This window comes from Hydra vulgaris, chromosome 06 (genome assembly GCF_038396675.1).
Source record: "Hydra vulgaris chromosome 06, alternate assembly HydraT2T_AEP".
NCBI classification, from domain to species: domain Eukaryota; kingdom Metazoa; phylum Cnidaria; class Hydrozoa; order Anthoathecata; family Hydridae; genus Hydra; species Hydra vulgaris.
In genome coordinates, this window is record NC_088925.1 from 2,285,111 (window position 1) to 2,307,172 (window position 22,062).

Below are 22,062 nucleotides of genomic sequence, written 5' to 3' on the forward strand. Positions count from 1 at the left end.
TATGCAAATTTTTAAATGTTTAAATTGTGTCCGCGAAAAATAATTTAATTTGAGTGTTTAATTTAAGAGAAATTTTGACTTTATAGTGCGACTATAAAAAGACCTGTGTAATAAGAATCACTACTTATAATGTAATAAAAATTAGTGCAAATGTAGCATATAGCTACACCAAACTTTGTATAAAATTTCAGTCGGATTGGTTAACTGGTTAAGAATTTATGGCAGTTTTAAATTATATTTTGTTAATTTTTGCTACATAGACCTTGATACGTTACCAATTATTGTGATATTCTATCACTATTTTCAAAGTTAAGGTTACATAAGTGTTCTAATGTGTAATATCAACAATTTTTATTATAATTGTTTTATAGCTAAATGTGCCATTTTCATTCTATAGACAAAAATATTGGTTTGCTATTTGAAGCGTGGTTTGAATTGGCTTATGCATTGCGTAAATATCTCAACATGAATAAATTGTAAAACATTGTGTTTGATTTTCTCCACAAGAAATTTATTCAAAATAGCTGTTTTAATTAAATACTCTTCAATATTTTTCATGCATTAAAACTCATAACTACTAACAGCAGTTAAAGATTAAAATGGTTAAAATAATCATTATAAATCGTAAGCTATGATTTTCTGCTGCATAATCTAATAAGTCGAATTATGGTCGCAGTTCTTTAAATATGCTTACTGTTTAGATCAGTTTGCCAGTCTTTTGAGTGAGAGGTTACTTTTGAGGCAGTTAGCTGGTATAAATCCTTAACGCATTTCCAACAATGCTTAGATAAAACTTGAGAAAACCTATAACACCAACAGTTCAGAGCTTAACAAAATACTCATCAAATTTTTTGCGATTGAATAACATGATTCACAAGACTTGACAAATCATTCCAGTGAGCAACAACCTGATCTGTACCAGAATCTCCTTTTCCTTTGGTAATTTTAAAGTCACTGCAGGTGAAGAAATCACTCAAATGTTGACCTGCTATTAAGAAATTCTTATAAAAATTTGGCCTTACAACCTTGCTGCTTGATGGTTTAGTTTACAGTTCCAGGCAGTTTCTTTAATCCGTTGTTTGATACTCCCAATTTAATTGTACATTTAAAAGAGCTAGAGTGGTCAATTTTGAAGCGCTTGATAGTAGCTGGACACTACTTTGACCTTTGTCTCTTTTTTGAATGGTCTTCTTTGAATATATATGTAAAAATTATTCAAGTATAAATATTTACCTGAGGTAATTGTAAGAGGGGGCCCGTCAGATATTTTAGCAACTCAAATAGTTTCCTCAGGAGATAACTCTTTATTGGAAATAACTCGAGATGCAATTTGTTTGGCTACTCTGGCATCTTTCGCTGCTAAAGATTGAAGGTTTTCCCTGAACTTTATTTGAGAGCATTGGTGGGGCAAACCTTTTTCAAAAGGTTAGAGGCATGTGCTGCAACGTACATTTGGCTTTTTTCTCAATGGTAGTTTGCTCTTCAAGAAGATGTTTTTCCTGAAGCTTTGAACGACCAATTTAGCAGATTAGGCAGTAACACTCTTGTTTTAGGTCTCTCTTGTAATAATTAAAATTAAAAAAAGGAAGGGGAATAACTTTTTCCCCTTTTTGTTTTCTGTGCAAAATTGTTTTACACGATTTGCAGAGTCGTTTTGGTACCCAAGAATTGCTGATATTGATCTTTGTTTCGTATAGCTGGCATATTCGATCTCCTTGTAAAGCAGTTAGCTGTCTTAAGCATAGGTAACTTTACAAACGCTTTTAAACCATTCTTCATTTTGACGGTAAACATTTACATGTATTTTGACGGTAGATTATGCGTTTGATAATATTTTTGCGCAATGCATTAGCCAAGTTAAACCACGTTTTAAATAGCAAAGCAATATTTTTGTCTTCCAGGAGACTACACCCTACGGACTACTGGACGTCCGTGAGAAATGCAATGGACGTCCCCCGGACGACGCGTACTTAGTATGGTGACGTCTAAATAAATTGTTACAACGCGTTAGTTCCTTTTTTTTAGACGTCAACGATACGTCTTGTGCCCACTGGGTTACGGTAAGCAGAAGATAGTATGGCTCAAAATGAGGCTTTTTAGCTTTCAAAATAGCAGACCAGATAATATATATATTGATATATTGATAATAATATATATATAATATATATTGATATATTGAGAACATAAAAAGGATAGCTGCTATATTGACTGATTTAGGTAGAATATGCAAGGGGATGCAACTACATCAACTGAGGGTTTGGGTTGGGGCAAGTATAAATCGGTAAATTTAGTAGCACTCTTACATTTCTCACGAAACAGTATGATATCTGGTCTGCGTTTTTTTTAAAACTCAAAACCTCATTTTGAGCCATACGATCTTCTGCTTACCCTGGGTTACTTTTCAAATAGCTCTAATTTATATAGTAATCGCGATGCATTTTCTCGGAATTTATCGCATAATCACGGAAATAGTTCTTGAAAAATAAAAATAAAAACGTTTTTTTTTTTTTTTAATTTTATTTAACAATAATAAAAGAAATGCATAAATATAGATGTATTATCTTTTATTTGCTAATTTTTTAAGATTATACTATCTGTAAAAAGAAATATTTATACAATGTGTATATATATTTTATCACAATGGCTAACTTTGTATACACTAGTTAAGGGAAATAAAGGTAAGCTGTTATAATTATTATAACTTTTTATAATTGTTATAATTGTTTAAACCCATAAATACCACTTATTATAATAATAAGTGGTATTTATGGGTTTAAAAAACATTTAATATACTAATAATGTTTTATGATAAAAGGAAAACATGAATATTTATCATTATTATGTTTTTTAAAAATAAGAAGTTTAGAAAGAGTTTTGCAATCGTAGTTGGTTTTGTAATATAATGTTTAATATGTGTTACGAAATTTTATTTCAGTATGGATTAATTCATTTAACAAAGTTAATTTTTGCTCGCCTGCAAACTTACCAAATAAAAATATAATTCTTCAATGTGATGTCGGAACGAGTGGTTCGTCAGAAAACTCTTTTGACATAAATTTTAATTATTATTTAAATGGGTCTATCCAACGCTTTCGAGAAAAAAAAAATTTTCTGAATGAAACAAAAATTTTATGGAGCGGAGTTGGAAAATCATATTACAAACTACAACGTAATTTAACTATATTTAATGCTTCAAATAGTGATATAAATGTTTATTTTTGTTCTGTATATGGTGAAGGTACATTGTTAGCAAGAGAGAATTTTACTTTATCAAACATTGAAAGCAATAGTAAGTTTTTTATATTTTGTATTTAATACTTTATATATATATATATATATATATATATATATATATATATATATATATATATTATATATATATATATATATATTACATATATATGCCTAGAACTACCTAAAAAAAAAGGTAAACTTAATCTAACACAAATTAAACTATGTGCTGGTATTTTTTTTTCGTTGAAATTTGGCAAGTGAATAACAAATGCATGTAGAAAACTATTTTAATAATAAAAAAAAGGGGATCGACATTTCTTCGACTGCAATTTCATGTGTGAACATCAACCAAATATTCAGGAGCAAAATAATCCATAAAAAAGTTCAGTAACCATACATAAAAGTCTTGAAAAATTAAGATTAGCTCTTCTTCTTTCAAAAGAGTATCTATGTGTATATATGTTTCTAAAAAAAAATTCTACAAAAACACTTCTGTACCACGCTGCCTAAAAAAGTGTTAAAAAAATGAGAACCAAAATTTTAGCATAAAAATCGGTTCCGTAAATCGCGATTTCCGCGTACCTAATATATATATATATATATATATATATATATATATATATATATATATATATATATATATATATATATATATATATATATATATATATATATATATGTTCAAAACTTTAACTACATCTTAAGATAATAATAAACCAATAGCAATTTTAAAACAACTATTGAATATTATGTACAGACAGGAAAGTTACAAATAGTTATATATACTTATACTGACAAAATGTAACAACCTACCATGTAACTAAAATAACTACTGCAAAAAAAGTAGCAATCATTCAATAAATAGAATAATCCTAATATCAATAATCATAATAAAAACAATATAAGTACTATAATTATTTCATTAAAAAATAACAGAAAAAAAAAAAACAACTTTTTTTTTTCAATCACTCTCACAAACAAAAATGTGTCACACACACACAAACATTTAGTGACAAAAAGTATAGAGTATTCATAATAGATGAAAATATTCAAACAAAAAAGGAAATTGTATTATAATACCCTTCAAACACTTGTCATCAAGGTCAGTGAGAATTAAAAAATTAATTTAAAAATTATTCTATACTGTTTCTTTAAAAATAATGCGCTTTTTTATTATAAATCTTTTTCACTACTTTCCATTTTAAAATGTTTTTTTTTCTCTTAATTTTGGTTTTTTATATTCTTGTTTCTTTTCTTGTTTTTTTTCTTTTGTTTATTTGTTTGATTTGGTTTTTAATTTTTGTTTATGTTTTTTTCTTTTTTTTTCCTTCACTTGCTTTATTTTTATTTTATTTATTTTTCTGAAAAATTTCCATTAAACCTTTTCTTTTTACTTTTTTACATTTTTTTTCTAAATTTATTTAAAAAGTTCATTATATAAAAGCGTCCACCATTTTGCTAATCCTTGAAAATGAAATAGAATGAAAAATATTTTTTATTCAAAAAATTTTTAAATCCAGAGTTTTTTTTCATATAAAACACATTAAAGGGTTGGCAGCATTTAAATTTCAAAAATGTTGTTTTTTTGACACACTAATATATATATATATATATATATATATATATATATATATATATATATATATATATATATATATATATATATATATATATATATATATATATATATATATATATATATATATATATATATATAAATAAAAAAATATATACATTAACTAAAACTTAAAACTTTTATGACTTTCTTATTTTTTTTAGGATATATATATATATATATATATATATATATATATATATATATATATATATATATATATGATAAAAAAATTTATACATTAAAAAACTTTTATGACCTTAATTTTTTAGAAAGTATATATATATATATATATATATATATATATATATATATATATATATATATATATATATATATATATATATATATATATATATAAAAGATTACATTTTGAAAAATTAAAAACACACAGTACATAAAAAGATATCAATACTGAAATAAATGCATGCTTATATAAAAAAAAAATGAAATCACTAATCTTAATTCTCCAATTTTACCACATATCATTTGTTTATAATCATTTAAAATTGTGTAAATATACCTGCATGTTATCTAGTAATTATATATCTGATGATGTATACATTTATGATTTTAATTTTTATATATGCAATGATTGCAAACATCAGTAAGTTGAGATTTGATATGTTTATCAGAGTTATTTACTCTCACAATAGAGATATTCTGAAGATAAGTTACTCAAAATAGTTCCTTACTTTGCTTTAAAAAAATATGCAGCTGTGATGGTTAATAATGTGAAATCTTAAAAAATTATTAAGCCATATTATTTTATACTTATATGCTTTATTGGAATATATTTCGAGGCTGAATATATCCAGCATGATTCTGGTCTTTTGCATAAATTTATTTAAAGTAGATCTAAGACGAATCAAGTGGTTGTTGGAGGGAATAGTTATTAACAGGCAGTGTTTGTTTTTGAAATCATAAAATTTAACTGTCATAAGTAACAATTACAGCAGTGGCTTAGTGTATTTTGTTTTCAATCTCTATTACTTTTTTTCCTGACTCACTGAGTCATTGAATTGGTTGTCTAGTTAAATAGTAAAAATCAAAATGAACATCTCGTGTCTATTGGAGGAGATAGCAAAAATGTCAACACTGTGTTAACAGGTGGAGTTGTAGAAAAAAATAAATAGAATATTAATTTAGATTGTTTGTGATCTGATTCACACTGGTGAATTAGGTTTATGGCAACTATTTGAACATTTAGATTGTGCAAAGTTTTCTAATAATAAATAGTCTGGACCACTTGGAAAAATGGGCAACTGAGATTGAAATCAATACAAACTTTGTTAAGGAGTTATAAAATGATGTAACTCAAATTAGATAATAATCTCAGATTAAGAAGAATGCCAGAAATAAATCTTAATGCTGAACAGCTGTAAGATCTTATAACATGGAACTTAAGTGTAACTGAGCCTCCACTTACCTGTACTCTAAGCTCTGCCACAATCAAAGAGTTTGTTAATTATCCTATAGAAGTTGAATGGACTTCTCTTACATAGTCAGTTCAAAAATGCTTCAAGTTGGTAAATCAAGCTGCAAGTCATGTTCACATAAATCAGAGAAGAGAATCATGTAGATGTGCTTGCAATCAGGGAAGAGAATCGTATATACAGGTGCACGCAATCAGGGAAGAGAATTATATATATGTGCTCATCTTGCCAGTAGAATTTAATTTCAAAAAATAGTAGCAAAAATGATATGGCAACTCATGTAAATTTGCAGATGGATTAGCTAAAGAATTTAAAAATTGTTAAATTAGCTAAAAACTTGGGTTTTACTGTTATTCATTTATATACTTTTATAAGTGAGGGAAAGTGGTCTTATTTTTTTTAACTAACGTGTACAGTTGCAGAGAGAGAGAGAGGAGTGATTGAAAGAATACAGACAGAGGGGGTTTAAAATCAGAGACAATACTGTGTACATACTTTATATATGCTGCCCAGCCTTTCAAATAAATCTATTTTGCTGACTTCCAACAAGAAAAGTAAAAACAATTTATAACTTTGTAAAAATGGTCTGTGTAAGTAGCACCAATGCTCACTTCATTATTATTTAATATTAACATGTCTTAATTTCTTTAATAATTTTCGATATTTCCATCTTACATAATGTTAGTGGCACAGTAAGGTCATTATGGTTGGGGCTGAAGCAAACAGGGTTGGGAATTTGCAAGACAAGGATATAGGTTAACTCTTTGCTTTGAGTAATTTTGGCAAGAAGAGGGTTTTTTTGTCCATTTGTCCACCACTTATATATGCCTATGCATGGTGTATATTGTATAAAATGCTAACAATAATAGGTAACAAAAATAAACTATTAAACATTAAACCATGAATAACTAACAGCTAAAATAACCAAAAATATGATTTATATGAATATATAAAAATATGAATATGAAAAATATTCGAATATTGAATTTACCAAGCTAGCACTTATTGGAATTTTGTTAAATAAATTTTTCTGTGTTTAAATATTTGTAAAAACATATTTACTACTTTTTGGTAATTTTCTAAAAGAAAAAAAAGTTGACACACCCTTTTGACTCAGTAGTTTTATTTTTTAAGGTTTTTTAAGTTTATAACTATTTAATAGATTACTTATATTTCTACTTTACATTAAAAAATTTTTTAAAAAAACTTTTATACAAATATATATTTTATAAATTCATTTTTAGATCGTTTATAAAATAATAAATAAGTGTCAAACTATATTTGCTAGTTGACAGACTTTAAATATTTATGAAATTTTTTCTATATTAATACTCTTTTTATTAATTGAATGTATTGCTTTTGCAATGGCATTCTTATTTAGCTTGGTTAATGTTTTCAACAAGATTTTTTCATTATTATTACTCTTTTTATTAATGCTGTAGTGGTGTAGTGGTAGACCGCTCACTAGAGATAATAGCTCCTTTGAGCAGCAACCATGATAGTATTTGGACCTTGTTTAAAAGAGAAAAAAATGCTCATATTTTACAACAGTATTCCATACATGGATGAATATGAGATTTGCAGCATTAAAGAATGGAGTCAGGAGAAAGATAATGGCAAGCATCATAAGAATAAACAATGTTAGCAGATATTAACTTAGCAATAGATTATACATATGGTTTCCATAAGAGGTTAATAGTGAATGACAATCCAAGAAGACGTAAAGAGGAGGACTCAGTGAGAGGGTTGCCATTCATCAATATAGAAATTTTGGCAGAATTGGTATATTAATGAAATGTTTATTTTATAAGCTTTGTTAGAGTTGAAATTCACAAGCTACTGCAAGCCCCAATCTGTTACAGAAGTGAGATCAGATCATCATCAAAAAGATTAGCTGCCTGTTCAAATTAAAATTTAGACATAATATTGTCAGGAATGTTATAAATACAGATAAGAAACAAAACAGGACCAAGGATAAAAGGATAGAACCTTGAGGTACCCCAGAAGTTATTGGAAATGAAGAAGAGTGTTGGCCTTTCAGAATGAATTTGATAAAGCAGTTAGAAAGAAATGATTTAATAATCTCAAAAACTTTTCTAGATACTCCATATGTAACAAGCTTATGAAGAAGACCAGCATGCAAATTTTATTGAAAGCTTTAGATATATCAAAAGCAATAGCCTTTGCCTTGCCACCTCACCATCTAATGCACATTAGAATCTTTCAGTAACAGCAGTCAGTGAGTCAGCTCTACAACAAGAAGATCAAAAACTGTCTTGATTATCAGACAGTAAGTTATTTGTTAGAAATTCTTTGATTGAAGACTCAAAGATCTTGCTAATAATGGATAGAGAAGACTAACGGGATGATAGTTAGAGGGATAAAAATCTTCTCAAGAGTTTTAAAAAATTAGAACCAAAGATTCCATTTTTCACCAGGCATGAATTCAAGATTCAGTCAAGCACTTATTAAATAGTTTTGTGAGAATTGGAAAGAGTTCTGGAAAATGCTTTTTGTAAGTGAATGAATGTTGCCTGGACCATAAGCCATAGATGAAATTAATTGAGATATGAGCAATGGAAGCTGAAGGACCAAGCATTGATAAAACTTTAGGAATAAGATTCTAGTCATTTGGAGTCAACTAAACAAATGAGATTAAAATTAATGTAAATATAAACTATAAAATGCTGGTTTTTTAATTGTTATTATTTACCTTTGATTCCAAGAAAAGCTGAAGATGACATTGAATTTCTAATTCAATGTCATCTTCAGCAAGTTTTATACCTTGTTTTTGTTGCATTACACAACCCAACATTAAAAATGTACTTCCCCATCTTGTTTCATAATCAAATATCATGGCATTAGGTCGGACTGATGCTTGTCTCTGGTACTTGGCTAATATTGCTTTTGCCTTTGGTTTTCGCAACTTTTTCACCCTTTTTCTTAACCTTAAGTTAGACTTTAGTTAGAAAATTATCAAAAACTTTTGATTTACAAGGTGATTAAAAAATTAAGAAGTTGAATTGAATAGTTTTGAAATGGAATTCAAATAGAGTAAATAACAAAAAACAAATTTTTTATAAAATTAGATTAAATAAAAACTATATACTGATTTTTTTAAATATTACCACTTTACACATTAAAAGTTAAACATAATTACCTTTAGCATTATGTCAGCATTATTTTGAAACCAGAAAGTTTTGTTGCTAAAGTCATATTACTTGCATTGTCTATAATAACGATATAAATATTATTTAGTCCCCAATCTTTACAAATGTTTTTTAAAGCTTCTGAAATATTCCAACCAGTATGAGATATTTTGAATGGAACACATCTGAGAACTGCAATTTTTTTTTAAAGTCCTCTGTAATCCAATAAGCAGTAAATGGCATAAAAGATTCATTACTTGGTGAAGTCCAAATATCAGTAGTGATAGCATATACTGTGGGATTTAGTAATGATTTAACTGCATATTGAACTCTTTTGTTGATGTTTAGAACCAGCTTTGTCCAAAAAATTTTTTCTGATGGTACTTTGAATTTTTTTGAAAGATGGTTTATAAATTTTATCTACAATAAATTGAACTTAATTAAATTGAGTTTAAATATATGATATTCATAACAAAAAAGTTTTATCATAGCTTAATATAAAAGCAAGATATTTTGCTTATAAATAATAAAAAATAATGAAAAAAAAAAATAAAAGGACGAAGACATGTGACAAAGACATTGCTATAGATTTCATAGTTAATTAATTATTTTCCTTTTTTAATAACTAATTTTACTATTATTATTTCTTTAGCTAATAACTTTAATAGATTAAGATTAAAATTATTGAAGAAAAGAAGTATAGAAGTATTGGTAGATAAATAAGTTATAAAATAATAGCAGACATAAAAACATTAAGTTTAACAAAAAATTGCTATAAATTTAACAAGCCTTAATCTTTTTGCAGATGGCTTCAATAATCTATGGATGATAAAAGTTGCTCTTATTATACCAGTCAAAAAAAAAGTAAGCGAGACACATTTACTTTATGTTGCAATAACAACAGTATTAAACTATCTGCACAGACAAATTACTTATTTTTAATGAATGCTCTGTATACCAGCTAAAAATAAAGAAGTTAGACAAATTGACTTCCTGTTGAACAAAAGTTTTAAAAATACTAATTTTATAACTTTTTTTCTAGACATTTTATGTAAATGCCAATATTTATGTTTATGACAAACATCAGAATAATCAGACATTAAACAAGTTAGACACAATTATTAAATGCAATTAAACAATTAATTACAATGTTATTAAATCAATATTATTACTTTTATTATTAATTAAATTTTTTTTTTGACAATATTTGACAAATTTTAAAATTTTTAAAGTAGTTTTACAAATAAATTCAATTATGTTCTAGTATTTGTCTATCAATTTCTTGCAATTTATATTTAAATGTTTTGAAAATGTAATAATTTTTTAATAAATATTTGAAATGTAAAGTTCAAAAATGTAATTCTAATGATTCCAATTACAATTACAAATTACAAAAGTTAACTACATTTTAAATTCAAATGCAATTTTAAATTCAACTTTTCTTATGATATTTATTTTATGTTATTTTAAAGGATCCTGATTGTTAGCAATTTTTATAAATTTCCTCAAAATATTAACTTTGTTTAAAAAGAAACCTGGAAATCCTGGAAAAGTTAGGGAAATTTAAAATTTTGTCAAAAAGTCAGGGAAAGTCATGGAATTTAGTAAATTTTACAAAACTCAGGGAAAAGTCTTTAATTTTAGTGGATTCAAACATGTGCTATATAGTCTCATAATTAGGGTTGGCTATGTCAACCTAAAATGACATAAGCTTTTTTATGTTTAAACTTTTGAAAGATTTTACAATAAAAAGTCAGGCAATTATTAAAAAAAAAATTATAGAAAGTCAGGGAGAAATCAGGGAAAATGAAATAAAAATGCCTGTACTACCCTGTACATACAAGGCATAGACATGTCCAGACCTTATTCGCAGGTCATCCACAACAGTGGCATATTCAGAGGGAGTAGGTTCCGGCACCCCCATCACCCTCTTAAAAAAATTAGGTTTCGGTTTAGTGATATGACCCCAAAATAATATGCGGCACTAACAGCACTACTACTAACATTATTAAGTAACGTATTATTATATATAGATATTAAAACATTCATGCCCTCATGAAAATGAAAATCAAAAAATTTAATATGAAATCAGAATCTAAGAAAAAAAGTTTATATTATGTACCGTAATTTATAATGTTAGATCAATTTTTGCAGGTCATGCCTGTGCATGACAGGCAAGACCTGTAGATATGCCTATGATACAAGGCTACCCTGTATTATTATTAATTTATTTTCCTTTTTAAAATTCAAAATTTTAATATTAAAAGTTAAGCTTTTGAAAAAAGGAGTTTGATTAAACATTTTTTGTAGAGTTTGTAAACAATTTGTTCACAAAAGATATAGCAGAATACAAGGTACTCTAAATATTGTTGGTTTTGAGTAAAGAAAATGCACTTAAGGTATCAAGCCCAAATAGAGATTGAAATATATCGCACTGGAAAGTCCAAGTGTTTTGGTAAGTTTTGTTATCTTGGAGATCTAATTGGATCAACTAGTGGAGCAGAAGAGTCATTAAGAGCAAAAGTAAGATGTAAGTCAGACCTTGTCCTAGACATGTTTTACTTTTCCTATATTTTCCACTTCTAACAGCAAAAGTGCATCATTAAAAGAAATTTATACACTACATGCATCCATAGTGTTATACTGTATGGGATTAAAATTGGGAATTAAAGTTTATGATGTTCATCATCGGGAAAGAACAAAGTAGATCAGATGGATATATGGTGTCTTTGAAAGATATGAGAAGAACCAATGGTCTTAGAGAGTTTGAGAGTAGTAATAATATCTGACAGTGTGTATCAGAGAAGATTATAATGATGATGATGATGATGATATACATATTTATATAAAATATATCATGAATTTTAAATAACAATAATATATTTATAGGGACTATCAATTTTAATGCAGCTCCGGTCATAAGCCCGGCCCTGGCCCCAGCTATGTTTTATCAAACCCGGCCCCGGTCAAATATCAACCCCGGTCACTTACTACTGAGTACTATCTATGCTTTAAGTCAAGTTCTATAACAAATTTAAAATGACTAATGTACCAAAAACTATAAAACACAAAAACCATCTTCATCACTAAGTTCTCTAAACCTATCATTCGCTAATATTCATGGTCTTCAAAGTAAGTTTTCTTCTGTTGAGTCTTATCTCTTGCAAAGTTCACAAAACCTACTTGCTCTTTGTGAGACTAATTTGAGTTCAGCTGCCTCATCTTGTGATCTTAGTGCTGAGGATTATGTTCCTTTAATTCGTAAGGACTCCAATAATCACATACTTGGCCTAAGCATTTACAATTTGCCCATTTGTCAGGAAACTAAGTTTGAATCCACCGACTATTCTTTTATGTGCTTTCGTTTAGCATCACTTTGCCTTTCTCTTTGTTCTATATTGCTCTCCTTCATCTCAAGACTGCACTCTTTTTGATGTTATTTCTGATCAAATTGACCAAGCCCTCTTTATTCATCAGCCAATATTGCTGTTGCGGTGACTTTAATGCTCATCACACCGAATGGCCTGGCTCTAGTGTCAGTGACTCTGCAGGCGATAAGGCCCAAAACTTTTGCCTTTCTCAATTTATAACTCAAATACTCAACTTTCCAACGCAATTTCCAAATAACCCGAACCATTTACCTTCTCTACTCTTTAACAAACACTTAATCTCTCACCTTGAATCTAATAACTTACTTTCTGATCATCAATATGGATTTTGATCTTCCTGTTCTAGAGCTGATTTGGTAACAGAAATAACCGATAGGTTTTATTGTGCATTAGATAGAGGTGGAGAGATTAAGGCTATCGCTCTTGACATTTTTAAAGCTTTTCATAAAACTAAGCATGCTGGTCTTTTCCGTAAGCTTTCTTCTTATGGTATATCAAGCAGCATCTGTAAGATTATTGAATCCTTTTTTTCCATTCATAGTATAAAAGTTGTCCTCAAGGGACACCAGTCTTTTTCATATCCTGAAACTTAAGGGGTTCCTCAAGGTTTTATCCTTGGATCTATATTCTTTTTAATTTACATTAACGATCTTCCAGATATTCTCACATCTAAGGTGGCATTGTTCGCTGACGATACCACTATTTATTCTTGTCTTGATAAGAAGCCAGCACTCTCTGATTGCTTGGAAGGAGCATTTGAGCTTGAAAAGGATCTCACTTCTGCTACAGCATGGGGCTCACAGTGGCTGGTGAACTTTAATTCAGGTAAAACCCAATTTTTTTCAGCCAATTGTTATCCCAATAGTCTAGATCTTTCTATATTTATGAACAGTAATGTACTTGATGAGTTATCTACCCTTCTTTTTGTAGGATTAACTCTTATTTCCGATCTTTCTTGGAAACCATATATCATATCCATTGCAAAATTTAGCATCTGCTAAGGTTGCATCTCTTTATTGTGCTCAACACTTTTTTCCTTTGGATTCTATTCTTTATCTCTATAAATCTCAAATCTGCCCATGTATGGAATAATGTTACCATATCTGGGGCAGATGCAAAAACGCATTGTAAACATAGTTAGACTTGCTCTTGCAGCCAACCTCCAACCATTATCACATTGTCGTAATGTTGCTTCTCTTTCTCTTTTTTACAATTACTATAATGGGCACTGCTCTAAAGAGCTAGCGTCTCTTGTGCTATTAACTAAAATTCATTCTTGTGTTACTCATCATTTTTCCTTTGACTGTTCCTAAGTGCTCCTAAAACTCTTATTCTTCTAGTTTTTTTCGTCAAACATTAGTTCTTTGGAATTCGCTTCCTTCATCTTGCTTTCCTGATTCATTTAATTTGGAATTATTTTAGTTGTCTGTCAATGGTTATAATGCTCTTTCAACTTGCCTGAGGCAAAATAAAGACAATAGAAATTTTACTACTAAGTCCTGTAGTTTACACCTTATTTTTAAATTGAAAACAGTTTTTTATAAGATGAGAATTATAGGGTTCTATCTGCTCTTTTTTATGTTGTGAGAACTTAACTTTCGATATTTAATTTTAAAATGTTTTAATACTATTATTCTTTATAGTTATAAATTACAAGTCGTTTATGTTATTATGGTTTCATTATTAAAAATATATTATTATTCATAATATTTTTAAAGTTGTTTGTTTTTATTATTAATTATTAATTAAAACTTTAATTGTTAGATTCTTTTAACATAAAAAAATGCAGATAGAACCCTATAATTCTCATGCGACAATTTGCATAGCTCATTGCTTAGTAGTCAGTACTGTCTCTTTACCCTCTTTTAATATTGTTATTGGTGACTTAAATGCCAATCACACTGAATGGCTTGGCTCTAACACCACTGACCCTGCTGGCATTAAAGCCTATAACTTTTGCATTTCACACCCTCTTACCCAGATAGATAACTTTTTGACTGATTTTCCTGCCAAAATTCATTTACCTGCCAAAATTCATTTACCTGCCAAAATTCATTTACCTACACTACTTTATTTATGTCTTGTCTCTGATCCTAGTTTGTGTTCAGTTTCTCATTTTTTTTCCTTAGATGGTTCTGACCATGCCATGATCTCTTTATAGCTTTCTTCTCCTACTTTTTCTTTAAATCTCTTTTAATCTTGTTTCTCTTACTTTCTTTTTGGATTCACCCTATCATCGCACTACTTACTACTACACTAAAGCTGACTGGGATTCTTTTTGTGATTTTCTTCATGACAGTCCTTGGGTTGATGTTTTTTCTCTCAGCTGATAAATGCGCCACCTACTTAACCTCCTGGTTTTAGGCAGGAATGGATGCTTTTATTCCTTCTTTTCAGTTCCAAGTCAAGCCTTATTCTTCTCCATGGTTTTCACCTTCTTGTGTAGCTGCTATATTTATTTGTAATCTTTTTTTTTTTTTATCTTTTTCAGAAGAACAACTGTCTAGAGAACAAGCAGCTATTTATTATCGCAAGAAATTAAACATGAGCGAGACTATGTTTTTTCAAACCAAGACGAGAAGTTAGTACTTTTCGTGAGACCGAAAACGAGACGAGACAAGAAATTTAACAATTTTTGATAAGAAATTTATTAAAATCCAAGTAACAAAAAAAAAATGTAAAAATGGTTTTGACAAATAGACACAAATGACATTTGTCAAATGTAAACAACTTTTTCAAATATTAATTCAAAATTTTTTTGCCAAACTTTTCCAACAAGACAATGTTTTCTCTGATTAAGATGATTTGTTCTACTTTTTCTGGGTGTAAGTTGTGTCTGGATGATCGGATGACATTTCCACCTGAGCTAAAAACTCTCTGATTTAGTTGAACTTGCTGGAATAGCTAAAATTGTCTAGCTAATGAAGAGAGTTCTGACAATGTATTTGAATGCAATTTCCATCAATCAAGAATCAGAAAGTCTTTTTTAGCAACAGGGAGATATTCATACTGGCACATTTCGCTCAAAATAGGATTCAGTTCAGATGTTGGCTCTTAAGTCTGACGTTTAACTTGCGCTTCAGTTTTGAATTAGGGGACAAATCTGCTGAAAGGACTCTGGCAACAGGTTGGCACTCAACATTATCCTTAACCTGTGAGGCTAACCATTCTTTTGTTGTTTGAAATTTTTTAAAGAGCTTCAAGTGAAGTCCCTTTAAAGCAGGATTTAAGTAGTATACTACAGCACTCAATAAGTTTTCAGTGTGACAAAGAGGAAATCTTTTCTCAATGCAGCTTTTCAAGTTTTTTGCCTACAAGACACCGTAGCCATTTTTTCCATCCGTCTCAATAAATTGATCAATTTTGTCATGGATTAAATAAAGAGAATCGGCGACAGTGTTAATTGTTGGAATAGACTCAGCCGACCACGTTTCTCGGAGATCACGGAGTCAAAATATTAATTAATTAAAAAAACAAATTATTAAGCATTTTGTAAATTATAATAATTTTTAATTTGGAAAATAATATAATATTTAAGTCTCGTTCTACTTATCGCGAGAATTTTCTATTTCTTGTTTCTCACTAGAAGTCCCATTTCTCATGAGAAACGAGAACAAGACGAGATCTCGCTCATGGTTACAAGAAATCGATGTAAAAAGGTGCTGTCTGATGCTAAGCTCCCTTAATCTCAGTTCACTAAATCTCATATGTTATCTCAGTTAGGCTCTTGAGACTTTTGGAAAATCTTCAACAGCATTGTTACCAAGGGTAGGTCTAACATTCAATCTCTTATGAGAATGATCTTATTACCTCTCCCAAAGGTAATGCAGAACTATTAGCAAAGAACTTTTCCTCTAATTCGACTCTCAAATCTTATGACCATTCTCTTCCTTCCTTTCCAATTATGCAGGTTGACCAATTGTTAGACATTCAAATTATTCCAGCTTCCATTGCTAAAGTCATATCTCAATTAAGCTCTTCTACAGTCCAGGCAACATTCTTGTCATAGTCTTACAAAAGTTCTCCAAAACTCTCCTCAAGTCTCTTTAAACTACTTAATAAATGCTTGACTAAGTTTTCCTGCCTGCTGGAAAATGGCATCTATTGTTCCAATTTTCAAAAACTCAGGTGAACATACTGACCCCTCAAATTATCGTCTGATCAGTTTTCTTTCTGCTAATAGCAAAGTCTTGAGTCTTTCATTAACAAATTTCTTACATCCCATCTATTTTGTTTCTAATCTACATTAATGATATTGCTGACAACTTTACATCTAAAGTAGCTCTCTTTGCTGATGACTCAACTTTATACTCCTGTCTTGATAAAAAGTCTTCTCTATTCAATCTCTTAGAATAGGCAGCTGATTTTGAATCTGGTCTCACTTCTGTAACAGATTGGAGCTTGAAGTGGCTTGTAAATTTTAACTCGAATAAAATTCAGTTATTTACTGCAAACAACTATCACAATTCTGTTGACATTTCTATATTAATGAATATCAACCCTCTCACTGGCTCCGCCTCTTTACATTTTCTTAGATTATCGTTTACTACTGAATTTTTATGGAAACCATATATACAATCGATTGGTAAATTAACATCTGCTTAAGATGCTTCTCTATATGTTGCTCACCATTTTCTTACTCTTGATTCCATTCTCTGCCTTTAAAAATCTCTAATTTGTCCCTGCATGGAATATTGTTATCATATTTTACCGGTTCTTCTAATGATGCTCTTTCTATTCTAGACAAGGTACAAAAATTGTAAACATTGGTGGATCCACTCTATCTGCTAAGCTTGAGCCTCTTTCCCATTGTTGTAAAGTTTCATCTCTTACTTTTTTCTACATGGATGCTAATAAAGGAGCCCTCATCTTTAGTTCCATTAACTAAAACCAATTTTCATTTGACTTTTATCTTCAGCAAAGTCTCATTCTCTTTCATCAGTTTAGCAAAGTCTCATTTGTTTACTGTATCTGTCCCTGCAAGCTCTAAAAACTTTTATTCATCTAGCTTTTTTACCAGCACTTCAACTTCTCTATTAAGTTGAAAAGAAAGAGCATCATTAGAGGTAGAGAATGGAGTAAGGTGTAAGAAAATGGCAAGCACAGTGCAAAGAAGCATCCTTAGCAGATGCTAGTTTATCAATTGATCGTATGTATGATTTCCATGAGAGGTCAGTAGTGAACGATATTCCAAGAAGGTGTAAAAATGATGACTCAGTAAAAGTGATGCAATTCATCAATGTAGGAATGAGGAGAGTATTGAGAGTTGTTTGCAGTAAATAACTGAATTTTGTTGGAGTTAAAATTTGAAGTAACTGCAAGCCCCAATATGTTACAGAAGTGAGATCAGATTTGAGATCAGCTGCCTATTCTAAACGATGGAAAAAAGAAGACTTTTTGTCAAGACAGGAGTGTAAAGTTGAATCATTATAAAATAGAGCCACTTTAGATGTAAGAAGTCAGGAAGATCATTTATGTAGATAAGAAACAAAACAGGACCAGGGATAGAACCTTAAAGTACCCCAGAAGTTACTGAGTGGTTAGCCTTCGAGGATGACTTTAATAAAGTGGTTAGAATGAAATGAATTAATAATCTCAAAGACTTTCCAGATACACCGTAAGAAGCAAGTTTATGAATATATATTAACAAACTAAACATAATTTAATTGTAATGTAATACTGCAATCTTAATTATCATTTTTAAAAAAATCTCAATAAAATCAAATAAATAGAGTCTCACCAATGTGGAATAAATTACCTGGTTTTAGCAATAAAAGTGAAACCTATTTAAAATTTACATTGATAAATATTTAAAGCTTTTTGATTTGCAATTTGTAATATACTTTATTTTTCAAAAAAACTTGACATTGTGTTGTCAAAGTAAAATTAACTAACATTAATTTTTTATCTAATAATTTATTAATGTAATATATTTAATAATAATATTTATTAAATTATGTTTATTTAATTTATAATTTAATATTATTCATTAATATAAATTATCATTAATTTCACTTGTAGTTTTTAAACTACTTTTAAAACCAGTTGAATACTTAAATTTTAGAACAGAGAATCAATTTAAAAGCACAGCTATCTAAAATCCATGCCTATTACTCAAACTAACCATAAAGAAAACTAGAGACTTATTTGTTCAGAAAAGTTTGAAGAAGGCTGTTTATGCGGTTCATATATATTTACTTAAAATTAGAAGAATAAATTGACTTAGTTGATTGCGTGGTTATTTGTTGTTACTAATTCTTCAACAGAAAAAAAAAAATGCTGTTTACAAATTACCAAAAAATTCAGAAGAAGGTAGAAAGTAGCTATTTGCAGTTCTAAGAAAGAAACATTTCTGATAACAAATTTAATGTTGTTTGTTCTGAATATTGACCGTAAAATTTAAAAAAAGTAAATCTTTATGTAGGGAGCAACTCTTTTCTCCATCCCCTATATTTCCTTTTGTTAAGTCCAGCCTTATCCCAACTGCATCACTAAAATCAAGAATTACAAATTTAGCAACTCCCAGTACAAGAAATATACAAACTGATCAACTTAAAATCTTCATAGCCATGGAGTGTTTGCATTATATTGATGCAATTTGGACTTACCCCCTCCTCCCCAAAAAAATTTATTATTGAAAAATTTTAATAAAGGTAGTATTTGTTTATAAATGTGATGAAAAAATTTGTATTAAATCAACTGAGTTTTTCTGCCAAAGATAATTTTTCCTTACATTATTATCTTAAAAAGATGTATCTGCATTTTGTTTTTATAGACTTATACAATGTATTTCTTTTAAAATATGAGACATGTCATTGTGGATGCTCATACTAAGTATTTCTTTTAATTTAAAATATGACGTCATTGTGAATGCTTTGTTACAAGTTTATCTAAAAACCATTTAATAATATGATGAGAACAAATCTCTTTAGGTCATCTATAAAAATTTCATTTGTTGTTATTATGTTGTATTCTTCAAATACTATCTTACTTCAAATACTTCAAATACTTCATTGTTTTGAATATTTTGCTGTTTTAAGAGCACTTTATAAACAATTTAGAAACTATTACTGACTTCCCAGTGTTTCTGCTCTGTAAAAATTAACATTGAAAGTATTTAAATTAAACAATAAGAAATTTATTTTACATGTATTTAGCAAACTTACTGATCAGTCAAGACAGTAAATTTTGATAGTAGATGAAGAGTCTCATTAACTTACCACGGTGGAGAAATATTAGAGAAAATTGTTAGTCAACCTTACAAATTACCAAAAACAATATTATTTTTTATATTTATGTCTTTTTGGTGAACCCAATTTTAAAGTTTGCATGATTTTAGTATAAAGCCTTGATTTAGATTTACAGTATGAAATTTATACTTAGTTAATTTTATACTTAAATCAGTTTTTAATGCTAGTGCAAGCTGTGATTTATTTTGACGATAATAAATGTTAGGTTTTTCTTTCTCTCTCTTTGAAACTGTTGAAGAAAAACCATTATTGGCTAAAATTAACATTTTTTTTACTTTATGAGTATGTTCATATATTGAAAAATATAAGTAAAATAAATATAAAATAGTTCTGCTTTTATAATTTTTATTAAAAATTATTTTTGTTAAAAATTTCTTAAACTAGTTTGATAAAATAAAGATAAAAAAAACAAAAAAGTTTACCAAATCGACCTCCAGTTTTCAAATTGTGCCACTCAAATAATAATATATATCAAAATAAATAATAATATAATATATCAAAATAATAATATAATATATCAAAAGCCTAAGTTTTAGATAGCGGTGGTTTGAAAAAAAGGAGACATTTTAATGTTGGTTTATATGCATTTCAAATTTATAATGCTTTATTATCAATCAAAGCAAGGATATCTGCATTTATTTGTAAATTAAATTTATTTGTACTTGATTATCAGCTAAAATATAGTAAATAAATTAAACAATTAAAAAATTTAATTTTTTATACTTGAATCAAACTTGAAAATATTTTTGAGTTTATTATTATTTATTTTGAGTTTATCATTATTTATTTTGAGTTTATCATTATTTATTTTGAGTTTATTATTACTTATTTTGAGTTTTTCATTATTTATTTACAAAAAATTGAAGCTCAATGCAACATCACAATGGCAAATGATAAAGTCAAACAAACTAATGTCAATATGTTAATGGTGGCTACAATTTCTTTTGTTATGCTATTAACAGTAGCTATAATTTTGCTTTTAAAGAAAATGAAAGAAAAAAAGTTTAGAAAGATAGGTATTTAATATTACTTGTTGAATCTTAAAATATTTTTTATACAATAAAAATGGAACATAAACAAAAAATATAACTTAAATTACAATAATAGCTTATTAATATATTTTATGTAAAAAAGCTTCAATTATTATTAAGTGTAAATTAAGTTCATAATTTTTTTGTTTGCCTAAAATTATTTATTTGAATAATAAAGTTATTTTAATTTTATTATTTCATTTAGATAAAAACTTTTTTTAAATAATTTTTTTAAATTCTAATTTAAATTCAAATCTAAAACAAAGGTTTTCTTTCTCTGCTGTTCTTACAAATTATTATTAAAACTTATTTAGAGTTTTGTCATTGGAAACTGGGTTTTTTTTGTTTCTGTTTTTTTTTGTGCTTGTTTTTCATTGGAAACTGGTTTTTTTTTGTTTCTCTTTTTTAAAATTAATTCATTCCCGAAGGACTGCAAGCAGCCATTATTACAATGGGAGTCACTAGAAAACAGAGAATAGTGTTATTAAAATGGAAGCTTCTAGAAGACAAAGTGTTTGAGAATTACTAAAAAATAAAGCAGATATTTTGGAGTTACTCGAAAACAAAACAAAAAAGCAAGGAAAGGGTTGACAGAAGACTTAGAGCATGAATGGACAGGTGCAGTAAAAAGATGCAGCTTTGCTTAATAATAAGTCAATCAATAATGAATTTTAGCTGGTGGAACTAGAGATTATAGATAATTTGTAGAAAAGAAGAAAAGATGCAACCTTAGACAATGGAAGAATGTCTTAAGCCTGGTAGATAAAGTAACTCCCTTTACAATAGATTTTTGAATCTTGTCTAGAAATGAAAGAGCATCTTTTTTTTTTACCAAAAATCACCTGCCCAAATATGAAAACAGTATTCCATACATGAGGGAACAAGAGATTTGTAGTGGTTGAGAATAGAATCAGGAGTAAGAAAATGGCAAGCACAATAGAGAGAAGCCTTAACAGAT

The 22,062-nt window shown here is 28.4% G+C and overlaps 1 protein-coding gene across 2 annotated transcripts in view; it reads left to right on the top strand.

Moving 5' to 3' along the window:
• Window positions 1-2,434: 2,434 nt before the first annotated feature.
• The window catches only part of LOC136081579 (toll-like receptor 1), a 43,503-nt gene continuing 23,875 nt past the window's right edge, over window positions 2,435-22,062 (top strand). The window contains exons 1-3 of one of the 2 annotated variants that reach the window (XM_065798953.1): window positions 2,435-2,678; window positions 2,936-3,289; window positions 20,940-21,089. In XM_065798953.1, the coding sequence (XP_065655025.1) occupies window positions 2,618-2,678; window positions 2,936-3,289; window positions 20,940-21,089 (565 nt within the window). In that variant the 5' untranslated portion in view covers window positions 2,435-2,617. The remainder of the gene's footprint in view (window positions 2,679-2,935; window positions 3,290-20,939; window positions 21,090-22,062) is intronic. The other variant, XM_065798954.1, reaches the window with a different exon arrangement.